Below are 17,034 nucleotides of genomic sequence, written 5' to 3' on the forward strand. Positions count from 1 at the left end.
ATGGTACCCCAGAAGCCAAGGACTCCTGTAGCCAACACTGAACATCACTGGGAAATCTTCACACTAGATCTCTACGACCACCCCAGTAGTGGTGAACACTCCTCCCCTGCACCAGACGGTTGTCCACATCTTTTAAGTCAATGAGATGTTTTACTTGCATGAACAGACCAATTATGGCTCCAACTTTGAATTTTTTTTTAATGTCAGCACGAATAACAGCTTTTTAGCTCATTAAAAATGACACATTATATGGTGACAAAAATATCAATTGAGGTACTACTACAGAATGATTGGTTTTACCTCCTGGAGATAATAATGAATGGATCATCTATCTTACTGTCTCAGAATTTGCCTACAATAATCCAGAGCACTCTTCTACCCAGAATACCCCTTTTTACCAATAATTATCATCTCTATCGCAACAACAGTAAGTACCACCAGTATCTTAGGAGTGCACCAGTATCTACTCACTACATAAAATGATTTCCAGACAACCCTCCAGCAAGTCAAATCAAAATATATGGAGTACACCAACTGGCACCAGCCTTCAAAACCAAGCAGCTTAGCAGGAGGTATCATTTGCTCTTTTCTAGACTCTCACTGTGCACCCACATCCATACCAGCAACTCAGGGAACACTGCTCAAGATGATGGAAAACCTTCAGGTTTTCTGCATCTAGTGGCTTCCCCTCATCCCTGAATTGTATGGAGCATCTAACTTGCCCATCACCACTTCCTTCTACACTCAGGCCACCAAGGCTCCACTCTTCCTCAGAATCCAGCAAACCCCCAATCAACCAAGATAGGAATCCTGAGAATGTCAAGGGGCATTTACTATATTCTGGGTGACATTAAGGTCAGCTCTATTCACTGATCAAACAGAAAAATCAGGGGCAATTGTGGGAACCCACTTTTTGCCTCCGAAATACATTGAAGCACTTTAACGTGTGTGCAAGGCAAATCCAAGGAAACTATTTTTATATAACTTTAATTATAGTATAGATTCTATATTTTATTTACCTTTTTATGCTGTTACACAGTCCTTATAAGTATTTATTTTAATAGCTGCTTAAATCATTGATATAATTTACCATAATTGACTTAAACATTCCTTTATTGTTATGGAAGTCATGTCTAACTTTTCCCTATTATAGATAATGCTTCAGCAAACATTTTTAGACATAAAGACTTTCTTCTTTTAAATTATTTCTTTAGGATAATGTAAGCAGCATGAACTCCTTAGTTAAAGAATATGAATATTTTAATTTTTCTTATGTGAATTGCTTAATTCACAGCTCAAAGGGCAATACCAATTTGTAAGCCACCATTCATAATCTTTGATGGTCCTTCTACCTCAAATTTATCCTAAGAAATGTTCCTCTCATACAACATGGTTGGAAATATAAATTGGCACTATTGTTTTAAAAGGCAATTTGCGGGGGCTGGCCCGGTGGCGTAGCGGTTAAGTTCATGCTCTCTGCCTTCACAGCCCGGGGTTCTCAGGTTCCCATCCCGGACACAGACCAACACTCTGCTCATCAAGCCATGCTGTGGCGGCATCCCACATAAAGTAGAGGAAGATGGGCATGGATGTTAAGCCAGGGCCAATCTTCCTCAGCAAAAAGAAGAGGATTAGCAACGGATGTTAGCTCAGAGTTAATCTCCTCCCTCCAAAAAAAAAAGGCAATTTGCAGTGTTTTTGAAAACTGCAAAACTTAACTTTGAAAAGTTAAAATGCACAATACCCTCTGACCTTGGAATTCCATTTCAAGGAACTGGTTCTTTTTTTTTTTGTGAGAAAGATCAGCCTTGAGCTAACACCCACGCCAATCCTCCTCTTTTTGCTGAGGAAGACTGGCCCTCGGCTAACATCTGTGCCCATCTTCCTCCACTTTATGTGGGATGCCGCCACAGCATGGCCTGACAAGGGCTGCATCAGTGCACGTCCGGGATCCAAACCCTGGCCGCCAGCAGCAGAGTGTGTGCACTTAACCACTACACCACGGGGCCGGCCCCATGGGAACTGGTTCTTTGAAATACTGCCATATCTACCCAAAGAAAAATGAATAAGAATGTTCACTGCAGCACTGCTTGTGGGAGCAAAGAAACAGAAATCAACGTAATTATTCATCAAGGGGAGAATATTTAAATTATGATAAATCAAAATAATATAGAGAACATGACACTATTTCTGTCTTAAAGGAACTATGTGCACGTATCTAAGTCTATGCATATTTGCCGTGCATAGGAAAAGGTCAGGAGGACAGACTACCTACAGAGAGAAATTATACTGAAGGGAAGGGGGTGGCAGGGAGGTGATGAGGGAGAAATTGTATCTCACTCTATACGTTTGTATGTATTTGGATTGTTTACAGTGAGCATATACTCACCTAATACTTTTATCATTAAAATAACTTAAAATAAAATAATAAAGTACTTGAAATGAGACAAACTTCCTAATATTTTAGTGAAAAAACCCTATTATTTCACACTTCTCTTTCTCTCTCTCTCCTTTTATTTCGTTGTCAATCTAAATAACACTGAAAGCTAGCAACATATTCCATTACTGACTTTACCAATGGCCACTCCCTTGTAAATGGCGGACCCAGAATAAAAACCCAAAATAGAATTAGTGCTGAGAGAGGTGACTAGATAGTTGGAAATGTAAGCATTAAGAAGAAAGAGACTGAAGAGCTACCATTTTCGAATCATCTGCATTCCAAACCACAAAGCATAATAAAAATCCACTTTTTTGTATGCCACCTATTCCTACTGGTTTTAACTTTTACAATGGAACTAATGACTTGCTGCATAAAGAAAATGCTGGATATTTATTTAAGCCTGCAGGTCTCAGGGTATACTACTCAGCAGACCATCTGGATCAGAATCACCTGTGGCACTGACCACACATCAAAGTCAAGGTCTTTAGACCCCACTCTAGATCTAAAGTCAGAGGGTGGAAATCTGCAGCTTGAACAAGCGCCCCAGGCGACTCCCGGATCCCAAAGTTCAAGATACACTTTCACACGTATTCAGAAACACTGAACATCACAGTAGTAATCAGGAACAGAGTCTTTCCATAAACGAAAAGAAAAAATTCTTATTTGGCTTTCTGAAAGACAGTAAGACCATAATTTATTTTCTAAAGATTAACCAGTCTGATCTAAACAAAATGCCATCTGATTTAGATTTTCTCACCATTCAAGCAGGGACTGTTTCTATTTTGAGTTTCACTCCAAGCCCAGCATCCAGCATCTGGCACATAGTAGGCCTCAATAAATATTTGTTGAATTAATACGATTTGGGACCAGGAGCTCCTCACATATAAAAACGAACATGGAGGAAGTGGACTTGGCCAGTGGGAGGGAGGGAAGAATATGAGACTGAGACTGAGACGAGATGGATTCTAGACAGGGCTCTGCAACTGAGGAGAACGTGATCTCATTCCATCACTTAACCTTTCCAAGTCTCATCTCCATTCTCTATAAAGGAAGGGAGCAGATTCTGTGACATTAACTGCCTAGGAATCTTCTGAACGCAGTCTGAAATGTTGAAATAGAGATCCTAGAGCAGCTTAAACACTACTTTGATAAATGTCCTTGGGTGCTCTCATCTCAAAGTTAATATTGTAAAGACAAAGAAACATTATGAAAGGTGGATATTACCTTCACCACTGATTTGTCATTCTGTGATTAAGTTTGAAACCACTGGGAAGATGACAATCCATTTGAAAGCAAAACAGGAAAGACAACGAGTAAAAAAGTAAACTGTCAGTCTACGAATTTGGTCAGTTGTTACCATTCCAAATTTCAAAATCCATTATTTACACAAATTATTTTTACCTAAATCTTCTGGATGGCGCCTAATACAGTTATTATTGAGTTTGTGGCATAGTTATTAAAAAGAAATGCAAGATATCTTTTTGAGGAGAAATTTACAATAGTTTGTAGAAAACTCATAACCACAGGGTGGTCAATCACCCAAACACACATTTTAAAGGACCAAAAAGGCTTTCTGAGCACAGAGACATTAAATACAAAATTGCCAAATTTAGAAAAAAGATCTACTTACTAATAAACATGACCTTCACTTATAGAGCTGCAAATCAGTCTTAAGTGCAGCAAAGGGTCATGGAGAGCAAGAGCGAATACTAATCTGCATGCCCATCGCCAAAACTGTGGTCTACCAGAGCAGTCGGCAGGGGTCTTAACTGGCATGAGAAACTCCCTAGGCTGAAATGGGAAAAACAATGAAGGGTGCCCTTAGGCTTCCAGGAGAAATGTTCATGCATCCAGAAGAAAGTCTAAACTTATTCCAACCTCTGAGGGAGGAGGGGGTGGCCCAGGGAGGCAGAAAGTCACCCTGAGACAGGGGAGTCCAGAGACATGTCCCTTGGCTTGTGTCACTTTTCACCATCCTCAGAGAAGTTCTTTAAGTACCTGGGGTGGGGGGAACCCTCAGTTACCCTCTTGCCCAGTCCCTGGAACACTTGCTCCAAGCCCTCAACAGAGGCAACTGATGAAAGAGGATGGTGAGCTTCTGGAAACCTTGAAAGAGCTACGTAAAGGGGGGTAAAAAAGCTTGTCCTGCCTTGAAGACCCCAGTCGCAGTGAGCAGCACCAGGTATGCAGGCCAGTGGAGGAAGCTCTGAGAACAGCAGGCTGCAAACAACCGTGAGCGAAGAAAGCAACAAAACAGAACCCTGGCACCGCCTCGAGGCTCTTCACAGGATGAAGCAGATGTGGCAACAGATGAAGCAGCAGTAAATAAATGATGGTCGGGTATGCAGCTGGCAGCCACCAGGGCAAAGGAGGGCACAGCTGTAACAGCCTCCATGGAAGCTTGTGAGCCAACTCAGCGTCCTTGGGAATTGGAACCAAACTGACTTGGAACCCCAGGAGCAATAGCGGTACGGTATGGAAAAACCACTACAAACGTCACTCATGCCCCTGACCATGCTTAAGGCTGGTGTGGCCAGTAAAACAAGGCTTGTCATAAAAATGCCCACTCACCTTCTTCCGGAGCCATGGAACTTTGGACAATTTCATGAAGGTCAAATGAGGCTTAAAACCTCTGCTTTCCCCTGCCAAGATCCCTTTCTCTTGAAATGTCCTCTTTGCAGCCTCTAAAGAAAATGAAAAGAAACACAAAAATGCTACTGTTTAACACGTGGTTGTCCTTAATTATGAAAATGGCAATTCAAAAAATAATAAATCATTTTATAATGAAGATTACTTTATATACCTGTTTGAAATATTATTTTTCTTAAAAGTGAGAAAAAAACACAATGTGTATGATAAACGTGTTATAACAGTTAAATCTGCAGTGATTTTAAACTTTGGATAAAGCACACAAAAGCAATAATTTGAAAAGGGAATATTTAATAAAATAATTGTTTGGCTCATATGGTGTGATTTTCACTGAACATCCCAGTGATATCCATATGTATGAAAAAGGACTAGCTTATCTGTAATCTTTCATATCTAAAACTTCTGCTTCCGACCAAGATGGAATAACAGGAATTGGATTTACCCTCTTACCATCTGAAACAATGAAAAAAAGGACAAAGTCCATGAAACCATGGTTTGCAAGACTCGGCACATTAGGCAGTGAAGGTCAATGATCCCTGAGAAATGAGAAACAAACAAGGTGAGCCCTTCATTGCCCCAGCTTGCATCATTGAGTGTCTGGGCCTCTGTGCAAGGAGGAGAAACCCAGATGGAGCCCAGTCATCTCACTGGGTTTTGGAAAAAGAGTTGAAAGTAGGAGAGACCAAGGCATCTAGAGCTCACAGGACAGTACGGGAAAATTGAGACCTGCACAGAGAAAACTCCAGAGATCTGCAAAGGGTCCCCCTACAGTATTCAGCTGAGTACTGACCAGCACATAAGTGTGAGCAAACCACCTGAGAATGGGCTAACACATTTGAAAGGATTAGAGAGAACAGTGTCCAGCAGGACACTGCCTGTTCTAATCAGCCAGACTGGAAAGCCTCAAGATTCATGGGACACTGGGTAGAACAGACAGAAGAGTCTGGCCTCAGTGGTAGGAAAAATTAGCCCTGGACTGGTACTGCTCTAGTCCCACCTAACAAGTCTTAGAAGCAAAACCCAAAAGGAAAAAATTGTTTCCAAGTAACTTAATTATGTCCAAAAACAAAGCCCAAGAGGGGCCGGCCCGGTGGCGTAATGGTTAAGTTTGCGTGCTCCACTACAGGGGCCCAGGGTTCATGGCTTCGGATCCCAGGTGCAGACTTACACACCACTCATTAGGCCACGCTGTGGCAGTGTCCGATATACAAAAAATAGAGGAGGACTGGCACAGATGTTAGCTCGGGGACAATCTTCCTCAAGCAAAAAGAGGAAGATTGGCAACAGATGCTAGCTCAGGGCCAATCTTCCTCACCAAAAAAAAAAAAAAAAACCCCAAAGCCCAAGAATATTTACAGGAATACAAAACTATCCAGCATCCAACAAGGTAAACTTCACGATGTCTGGCGTCTAATCAAAAATGACCAGGCATGCAAACAAACAAGAAAATACAACCCATAATGAGGAGATAAATCAATTAACCAAAAGTGACTCAGAACTGACATGGATGTTAGAATTAGCAGATAATAGTTATTATAACTGTGTTCTTTATGTTCAAAAAGTTAAGTAGAGATATGCAAGCTATGAAAAAGACCAAATCAAACCTAGAGAGATGAAAACCGCAATGTCTGAGAAAAACAAACTGGAAGGCATGAACAACAGACTAGACATTGCAGAACAAAAAATTAGTGAACTTGAAAACATAGAAATAGAAATCACCCAAAATAAAACATAGAGAGAAAAAAGAAAGAAAGATAGAAAAAAGAATAGAACATTGGTGAGCTGTGGGGTAACTTCAAGTTGCCTCATATGTACGTAACCGGAGTCCCTGAAAAAGAGGCGAGAGAGAAGGAAATAGAGAAAATACTTGAAGAAACAACGGCTGTTGAGGAACGAGAGTTGCTGCAACAACAACGGAAAATAATCTGGGCGGTAACTATTGAAATTTAAACTGCACAAGCATTCTGAACTAGCAACTCCAATTCTAGGAAAAAGCACAAAAATAAAAGTATTAGCACATAAAATTCTATATAGAAGATATTTGGCATTGTTTGAATCAGCACAAACTAGAAATAACGTTCATCAATAAAGAAATGGTTGCTAAATTGCCATCTGGCCATACTAAGGACTATCATAATAAAGAGTGAATCAGAGCTGCACATATTGGCCTGAGAAGATGTCCAGGATCTATTAAGCAAAAAAAGGTAAGTTGCATGGTTACTGTATCTATAGCATGAGTCCACGGTTTGTTTTCAGAGAGAGATAAAGAAAGAAAATAATTGTCTATATTTATGTTTGTATTAGCATAGAATATCTGAGGATGGGAGTTGAGATTGAACAGAAGCAGGGGAGTCTAGTAATGTTTTCTTTATACATATGCTTATTGTTTGAATGATTACAATGAGCATATATTACTTTTGAATATATAAAAATAAAGTAAATACAATAACAAACTGACTCTACATTAGCAATATGACCTTGCTACGAGTGCACGAGCATCATACTAGACTGCACAAATAGGAGGACAGAATTTTTGGCCATCTATGTGAACAATTCACTTCAAAGGCCTTTGGGAAACAGCTCCTCATCTGGTCTCTTTATCTCAAAATCAGGTAGGGCTAATGCGTAAGTCAACTCTCAAGATAAGAAAAATGAAATATAAGTAGTTGATGCTCAAGGTCACACTGCTTGTTGGTAGTAGAGAAGGACCTGGAATCCAGGTGCCCTCACTTCTACTCTGGCCATGTTTCACTCCTCAATTCTAGGGCTGAGACCCCAGCTTGACCCCTGGGGTCAGTGAAGGGTACAGAGCTGCCTCAACAACTCAATGAGGAAGAGGAAGGCAGAGGATTCTGCCACTTCCGGCCAGGTCCACACACACATCAGCTTCAGTCAGAGAAGCTCCCCTGTTCTACACACTGAGCTTCTGAGTACCATTTCATTTTTTAAAAGGATTCCAACACTTACCAAAAAAAGTTTAAAAACTAGTGATCAAAAAACGTATATAAGGTCCCTTCAGTAGTAATAATCTCACTAATACTGTCCACAAAAAAGATAGAAACTTGTTATATAGAGAGCACAGGATATGACTTCGAATCTCAAATAAGACCATATTCAATCCAAATATTTAGTGAGAAATTGTCCCTTTTAAATTTAGTTATTTCTTATCAGTGCTACATGTCCAATTTTTCTAACAATTAAAAACCATAAACCTAATAAAATATTATCTAATGTTTCCAGAAAATCTGTCCTTAAAAATAAAAGATGTTTTAATGCAATACTAGAGTCATAAGAATGCTTTAGTCTTAACCAACATTTCTACTGGAATCTGTACATTACTGATGATGTACATAGTTATAACCAGAAATACTTAGCTGAAAACAAATATATTTCTATCACACCTGAATTTTTTTAATACTTTATGACTTCAGATTTTTTGCATGTGAACCTAAAATTAAAAAGATGGGGGAATGAGGGCGACATCAGCATCATGGTGAAGTGAGCTTTCCCATGAACTCTTCCCCCAATAAGATACAACAAAAGGAACAGTCACAGACCAACAACGGAATCCTAGACAGCGAAAAGCAAGATCGGAAAGATCCACACTGCCGCACATCTGAGAGTGGAACATGCTGGGCCCCTGGAGGAAGTGAGGAGAGGTAAGGAGAACTCCTCTCCCTCCCCATCAGATCAGCTATTCCAATCCACGCGGCTCCCAGAGAGGGGGGAGGGGTGGCCCTCTGCGGGAAACCGTAGCTCTTCGGGCTCTCTCAGCCAGTTGGAAACTCCCACACAGAGGACTCAGAACTGCTACGGGGTACCATCAACATCTGTGCACCCCAGAGAGCGGATAACGAGGGGTGAAGGAGAAGCCCTCCACGCCAGGGACCCAGCGGGCAAAAGAAAGAGCCCCCCTCCCGGAAAACAGGACCCTGTAGCTCAGCCAACCAGACCAGACCAAGCGATCCCACCAGCGGATGGCAGTGAAAAACCACCACAGAGCACAGGGGGCTCAGATTACACAGCCCTTTACCCCCACACAGTGGTGGTGGGTGGAAATTGCAACCAGAGATTTCCACGATGAGGAAAAACAGCCAATACAGGAACCACAATGCAAAGATACAAGAAATCACCAGACCAGAAGGAAAATGACAAGCGCCCAGAAACAAACTCTGAAGACACAGAAATCCATAACCTAAACGACAGAGATTTCAAAATAGCTATCATAAAAACACTCAACGAAATACGAGACAACACAAACAATTCAATGAGATTAGGAGTTTCTTCACAAAAGAGATTGAAATCATAAAGAAAAACCAATCAGTGCTGATGGAGATGAAGAACACAATGGAGCAGATAAAGGAGAATCTGGCATCTTTAAAGAACAGAGCTGACAATATGGAGGAAAGAAATAGCATTTTAGAGGATAAGCATACAGATATGCTCCAGATGGAAGAGGAGAGAGAACTAAGACCAAAAAGAAATGAAGAAAGTCTCCGAGAAATATCTGACTCTTTTAGAAAATGTAACATAAGAATTATAGGTATTCCTGAGGGAGAAGAAAGGAAAAGAGGAACAGAGAGCCTATTCAAGGAAATAATAGCTGAGAACTTTCCGAATCTGGGGAAGGAGCAGGAAATACCAGTAAGTGAAGCCAACAGATCATCTAAATATATTAGCAGACAAAGGCCCACTCCACGACATCTAGTGGTGAGGCTGGCCAGAGTCAATGACAAAGAAACAATATTAAGGGCAGCTAGACAAAAACAAAAAATAACGTACAAAGGAACTCCAATCAGGCTCTCAGCGGATTTCTCAACAGACACTTTACAGGCTAGGAGACACTGGAATGACATGTTCAAAATACTGAAAGACAAAAACTTTCAGCCAAGAATACTCTATCCAGCAAAAATATCCTTCAAATATGATGGAGAAATAGTAACTTTCCCAGATAAACAAAAGCTAAGGGAGTTCATGGCCACGAGACCCCCACTACTAGAAATACTCAAGAAGGCCCTCAGGCCTGAAAAAAAGAAGAGAAAGGGAATACAAAGCTTGGAGCAAGCAGAAAAATAGTAGATCTTTACCGGAATAGGTTAGCAACCACTTAAATACCAAAATCAAAGATCAAAGGAAGGAATTCACCAAAAATAAATTTAACCTCATCACTGTAAACATACACTTACAACACAAGATAGAATAAGGTATAACAACAACGACTTAGAAGGGGAAGAGGAAAGTGATTGAATTGACTTAGTATAAGGAAATAGGAGGCCATCAGATAATGGACTATCTCATACACAAGATTTTTTACACAAACCTCAAGGTAACCACTAAACAAATAATCAAAACAAAATCACATATGATAAACAAAGAGAAAACTAGTAAGAGTCATAAGACAGAACAAACAAACTGAACTGGCAGCCCAAAACAAATGGGACAAGAAACAAAGGAAATGCAAAAGAACCAGAAAATAAGTGACAAAACAGCAACATTAAGCCCTCATATATCAATAATTACCCTAAATGTAAATGGAGTGAACTCTCCAATCAAAAGATACAGAGTGGCAGGATGGATTAAAAAGCAAGACCCAACAATATGCTGCCTCCAGGAAACACATCTCAGCTCTAAAGACAAGCACAGGCTCAGAGTGAAAGGATGGAAGACAATACTCTAAGCCAATGGCAAACAAAAGAAAGCAGGTGTTGCCATACTCATATCAGACAAAGTAGACTTCAAGATAAAACAGGTTAAGGGAGACAAAGAAGGGAAATATATAATGATAAAAGGGACACTCCACCAAGAAGACAAATCAATTATAAATATATATGCACCCACCATAGGAGCACCAAAGTACATAAAGCAACTATTAACAAACCTAAAAGGAGACATTAACAACAACACAGTAATAGTAGGGGATCTTAATGCCCCACTTACATCAATTGATAGATCATTCAGACAAAAAGTCAATAAAGAAATAGTAGACTTAAATGAAAAACTGGACGAGATGGACCTAGTAGACATATACAGAGCACTCCATCCAAAAACGGCTGACTACACATTCCTCTCAAGTGCACATGGAACATTCTGAAGGATAGACCATATGTTGGGAAACAAAGCAAGCCTCAATAAATTTAAGAAGATTGAAATCATAACAAGCATCTTTTCAGAACATAATGCTATGAAACTGGAAATCAACCATGAAAAAAAAACTGGGAAAGTGACAAAAATGTGGAGATTAAACAACATGCTACTGAACAACCAATGGATCATTGATGATATTAAAGGAGAAATCAAAAAATATCTGGAAACAAAAATGAAAATATGCCATACCAAACCACATGGGACGCAGCAAAAATGGTCCTGAGAGGGAAACTCATAGCGATACAAGCCCATCTTAACAAACAAGAAAAACCCCAAATAGGCAACCTTAAATTACACCTAACAGAACTAGAAAAAGTAGAACAAACGAAGCCCAAAGTCAGCAGAAGGAGAGAAATAATAAAAATCAGAGCAGAAATAAATGAAATTGAGACCAAAAAAACAGTAGAAAGGATTAATGAAACAAAGACTTGGTTCTCCGAGAAGATAAACAAAATCTACAAACCCTTAGCCAGGCTTACTAAGAAAAAAAGAGAAAAGGCTCCAGTAAATAAAATTAGAAGTGAAAGAGGAGAAATTACAATGGATACCACGGAAATACAGAGGACTATAAGAGAATACTATGAGAAATTATATGCCAACAAATTGGACAATCTAGAAGAAATGGATAAATTCTTAGACTCATACAACCTCCCAAAACTGAACCAAGAAGAAATGGAGAATCTGAATAGACCAATCACAAGTAAAGAGATTGAAATAGTAATCAAAAACCTCCCAAAAAATAAAAGTCCAGGACCAGATGGCTTCTCCAGTGAATTTTACCAAACATTTAAAGAAGATTTAATACCCATCCTTCTCAAAATATTCCAAAAAACAGAGGAAGATGGAACACTTCCTAAATCATTCTATGAGGCCAACATCACCCTGATACCAAAGCCAGACAAAGACAATACAAAGAAAGAAAATTACAGGCCAATATTGCTGATGAACATAGATGCAAAAATCCTCAACAAAATATTGGCAAACCAAATACAGCAATACATTGAAAAGATCATACATCATGACCAAGTGGGATTTATACCAGGGACGCAGGGATGGTTCAACATCCGCAAATCAATCAACGTGATACATCACATCAACAAAACAAAGAATAAAAACCACATGGTCATCTCAATAGACACAGAGAAGGCATTTGACAAGATAAAACATCCATTTATGATAAAAACTCTCAACAAAATGGGAATAGAAGGAAAGTACCTCAACATAATAAAGGCCATTTATGACAAACCCACAGCCAACATCATACTCAACAGGGAAACTCTGAAAGCCATTCCTCTGAGAACAGGAACGAGGCAGAGCTGCCCACTCTCACCACTCCTGTTCAACATAGTACCGGAGGTTTTGGCCAGAGAAATTAGGCAAGAAAAAGGAATAAAAGGAATCCAAATAGGTAACAAAGAAGTGAAACTCTCACTATTTGCAGATGACATGATTTTATATATAGAAAACCCTAAAGAATCCATTGGAAAACTATTAGAAATAGTCAACAACTACAGCAAAGTTGCAGGGTACAAAATCAATCTACAAAAATCAGTTGCATTTCTGTATGCTAATAACGAACTAACAGAAAGAGAGCTCAAAAAGATAATACCATTTATAATTGCATCAAAAAGAATAAAATACCTAGGAATAAATCTTACCAAGGAGGTGAAGGACCTATACAATGAGAACTACAAGACATTATTGAAAGAAATTGATGATGACATAAAGAAATGGAAAGATATCCCATGCATGTGGATTGGAAGAATAAACATAGTTAAAATGTCTATATTACCTACAGCAATCTACAGATTCAATGCAATCCCAATCAGAATCCCAGTGACATTCTTCACAGAAATAGAAAAAAGAATACTAAAATTCATATGGGGCAACAAAAGACCCCGAATAGCTAAAGCAATCCGAAGAAAAAAGAACAAAGCAGGAGGCATCACAATCCCTGACTTCAAAACATACTGCAAAGCAATAGTAATCAAAACAGCATGGTACTGGTACAAAAACAGACACACAGATCAATGGAACAGAATTGAAAGCCCAGAAATAAAACCACACATATACAGACAGCTAATTTTCGACAAAGGAGCTAAGAACATACAATGGAGAAAGGAAACAATAAATGGTGTTGGGAAAACTGGACAGCCACATGCAAAAGAATGAAAGTGGACCATCTGCTATTGCCATTCACAAAAATTAACTCAAAATGGATCAAAGACCTGAAGGTAAGACCTGAAACTATAAAACTCATAGAAGAAAATATAGGCAACACACTATTTGACATTGGTCATAATGACATGCCTACCCAGACTAGGGAAACTAAAGAAAAAATAAACAAGTGGGACTTTATCAGATTAAAGAGCTTCTACAAGACAAACGAAACCAGAATCAAGATGAACAGACAACCCACCAGCTGGGAGAGAATATTTGCAAAACATACATCTGACAAGGGGTTGATCTCCATAACATATAAAGAACTCACACAACTGAACAACAAAAAAACAACCCGATCAAAAAATGGGAAGAGGAAATGAACAGACACTTCTCCAAAGAAGATATACAGATGGCCAATAGGCACATGAAAAGATGTTCAACATCATTAATCATCAGGGAAATGCAAATCAAAACAACACTAAGGTATCACCTCACGCCCATTAGAATGGCTATAATCACCAAGACAAAAAACAACAAATGTTGGAGAGGATGTGGAGAAACAGGAACCCTCATACACAGCTGGTGGGAATGCAAACTGGTGCAGCCTCTGTGGAAAACGGTATGGAGATTCCTCAAAGAATTAAAAATAGAGATGCCCTATGATCCAGCCATCCCACTACTGGGAATCTATCCAACGAACCTTAAATCAACAATCCAAAGACGCTTATGCACCCCTATGTTCATTGCAGCATTATTCACCATAGCCAAGAAGTGGAAGCAATCTAAGTGTCCCTCGACTGATGACTGGATCAAGAAAATGTGGTATATATATACAATGGAATACTACTCAGCCATAAAAAAAGACAAAATCGTCCCATTTGCAACAACATGGATGGACCTGGAGGGTATTATGTTAAGTGAAGTAAGCCAGAAAGAAAAAGACAAACACTGTATGATCTCACTCATATGTGGAATATAAACCAAGACATGGACAGAGAAAACTGTATTGTGGTTACCAGGGACAATGGGGGTAGGGGGTGGGCACAAGGGGTGAAGGGAGTCATATATATGGTGATGGACAAACAAAAATGTACAACCCAAAATTTCACAATGTTAAAAACTATTAAAACATCAATTAAAAAAATGAAAAAATAAATCAACCAAAAAAAAAAGAAAAGATGGGGGAATGAACAGAACAAAGATATCATGTTATCCCTTCTGAGAAAATGAAGGGTTTTTCTAAAATGACTGATCTGTATGAAAAGAATAAAATAGCATGAATATAATTCACAGAGAAGAGCAGAGTTTCAAAATGGAAATACCTGCACAAGACAAGAATTAAATGGCTGCATTTTATTTACCAATGACATAACTGTAAGTCTTGCCGGTTATACCTGGTGTGGGGGCTACTGCACTGGCTGGCATGAAAGACACAGAGCCGGGAAGAGGGTCTGCGGTCACAGAAGAGGCCCCTTGAGCAGAGCAGGTGCATCAACCAGCTCAGTGCCCAGGTGCCTGCAGCACATGCCTGGATCTACTGGGTGCTCAACAGCACCAGCTGAATTTGAATTGCACATCACCTTTGTGCTAGGTGTTTTATGTATCCTTTATCGTCTGCATTATTAAGTTATTATTATTCCTATTTGGAAATTTTAAGAAACTGAGACTCTGAAATGTTAATAGTTTATTCAAAGATCACTCAGCTAGGTAGTGGTGAGGTTAGAATTTGAACTCAAATCTGAGTGACTACAAAGTTCATGCTGCCTCCTACACAAAGAACCCACAATCTTCTTTCTCCCTTCTAAGAAATATTCTCAAACAAAAGGTAAAATGTGGTTATATTATCTTAAAACTTGTATAGCAGATATGCATTTCAGTTGACACACCCAGATTTGATCATTCATTCATTCAGCTAGTAATTATCGGGAGCCTACTATACACCAGGGACTGTTCTAGGTGCTGGGATACAATGAACAAAACGAATCCCCTGCCCTCGTGGAGCCTTCACATATGCGGGGTGCCACAAACAAATACATAAAATAATGTCAGGTCTCAATCAGTGATATGAAGAACAATAAAGCAGGATGTGAGGATACACAAAGGGATGTGGAAGAAAAGGGGGTGCTCTCCTAGACATGGTGGTCTGGGAATCCTGCTCAGAAGATGAGTTGTCTGAGCAGCCCCCCTGAACGAGGGGGAGAAGAGAATGGAGTGCGTGTCTGGGGGAGAGGACTCGTGGCAGAAGGAACGTCTGTCTCCTAAGGTGCGGAGTGTTCAGTAGATCCAAACACAGCAAAAGGGCAGGACCACTGGAGCAGAGTGAGTGGGGATTTGGGGAAGAAGTAAGAAATGGGTTCAGAGAAGTATGCAGGCTCTTATGGGGCATGGCAAAACCTCTGGATTTTATTCTATGTCTGGTGGGAAATTTTGAGGGTTTTAAGCAAGGGGAAATTTATGTGTGAGAGTAACTTTCTCTACTCATATATCAACTAGAATATACATTTCTTCCTGGTGGAAGAAATTTACTGTCAGGCAATTTGAACTTTTTCCCTGGGACTGTATTTCAGTTGAAGGGGAATGCAGCTCACAGAGCATCATAGCGTTTTACATGGTGGGGGGTCGAGGGGGTGGCGCCTAGGTCTTGGGTCACCATCTGGCATCTCCTGAGACATGCAACATGCGTGGTTTTTGCAGCTGGGTCCCCCCTTGTTCCCATATATAATGACTCTCTGCAACTTTGGTGCTCTCTCAGGTACACAGGATTTCATTCTATTGCTCCCCACATCATACCGGGGCAAGCAGGAACTCAATGGAGCTGCTGAGGTCCTTTACCATCTCCTTGCTACCCCTGAGCACACAGAAATAGCAATTTCTAGCCAAAGTGGAAAGCGTCAGAATACTATAAGACTACACGACACCATCTTCTCTTCTCTTGGACTCCACTGCCACTCTGGGAGCACACATTCTGGCCTGGCTGCCTCTATAGACACTTCTCAGGAATGAAGCACATGTTGCTCCTGCTGTCAGACTTATGTGGCTTTCTGTTGTTTCATTCATGGGATGATGGAGAGGCAAGAACTCACACTCTGGCTTGGCCTCTAACTCTCTTCTTCACCCAACCCAGGGAATCTTTTCTAGCATTGGGGCAGGAAAACTTATCCTTATGCTTAGCTGTTGAAACCCCAAAACCTTCTATTTTTTCTGCTGTATTATTTTTCTTCTGAGAACATGGGTACCACTGCCTGGAAGGAGGCTGGGCATAGAACAAGGGATACAAGAAATACAAAGAAAAAACTCAGTATCTCAATATATTATCCCACTACATTTTCAAAATCTTACTTTGTTATTTTACTTTTGTAATATCTACCAAATGCTAATATGTGCTAAATATGACACTTCAATCACAATTTGTAAATTTGGAGCATGTCCTAAAAACCTTTCGCTGCTAGTCAGTACCACCAAAAGGTTTTCCTTCTCTCTTCTACGGTAAAGAAAGCTAAGCGAGAGACCATTGAAACAACAAGAAAACACTGGTTTTTCGTGGCAAGCAACAGATGACAACTTTGGCTGAGTGAAGCAGAAAAGGAATTTATATAAGAACACTGGGAGGACTAGAGTACCAGGCTGAAGGCTGTGAA

The 17,034-nt window shown here is 39.9% G+C and overlaps 1 protein-coding gene across 5 annotated transcripts in view; it reads right to left on the bottom strand.

Moving 5' to 3' along the window:
- The window catches only part of AKAP7 (A-kinase anchoring protein 7), a 146,607-nt gene that overhangs the window by 80,652 nt on the left and 48,921 nt on the right, over window positions 1-17,034 (bottom strand). For all 5 annotated transcript variants that reach the window (XM_058566265.1, XM_058566268.1, XM_058566267.1 and 2 more), the window contains exon 6: window positions 5,012-5,124. In XM_058566265.1, the coding sequence (XP_058422248.1) occupies window positions 5,012-5,124 (113 nt within the window). The remainder of the gene's footprint in view (window positions 1-5,011; window positions 5,125-17,034) is intronic.

Source organism: Diceros bicornis, chromosome 23 (assembly GCF_020826845.1).
Source record: "Diceros bicornis minor isolate mBicDic1 chromosome 23, mDicBic1.mat.cur, whole genome shotgun sequence".
NCBI classification, from domain to species: domain Eukaryota; kingdom Metazoa; phylum Chordata; class Mammalia; order Perissodactyla; family Rhinocerotidae; genus Diceros; species Diceros bicornis.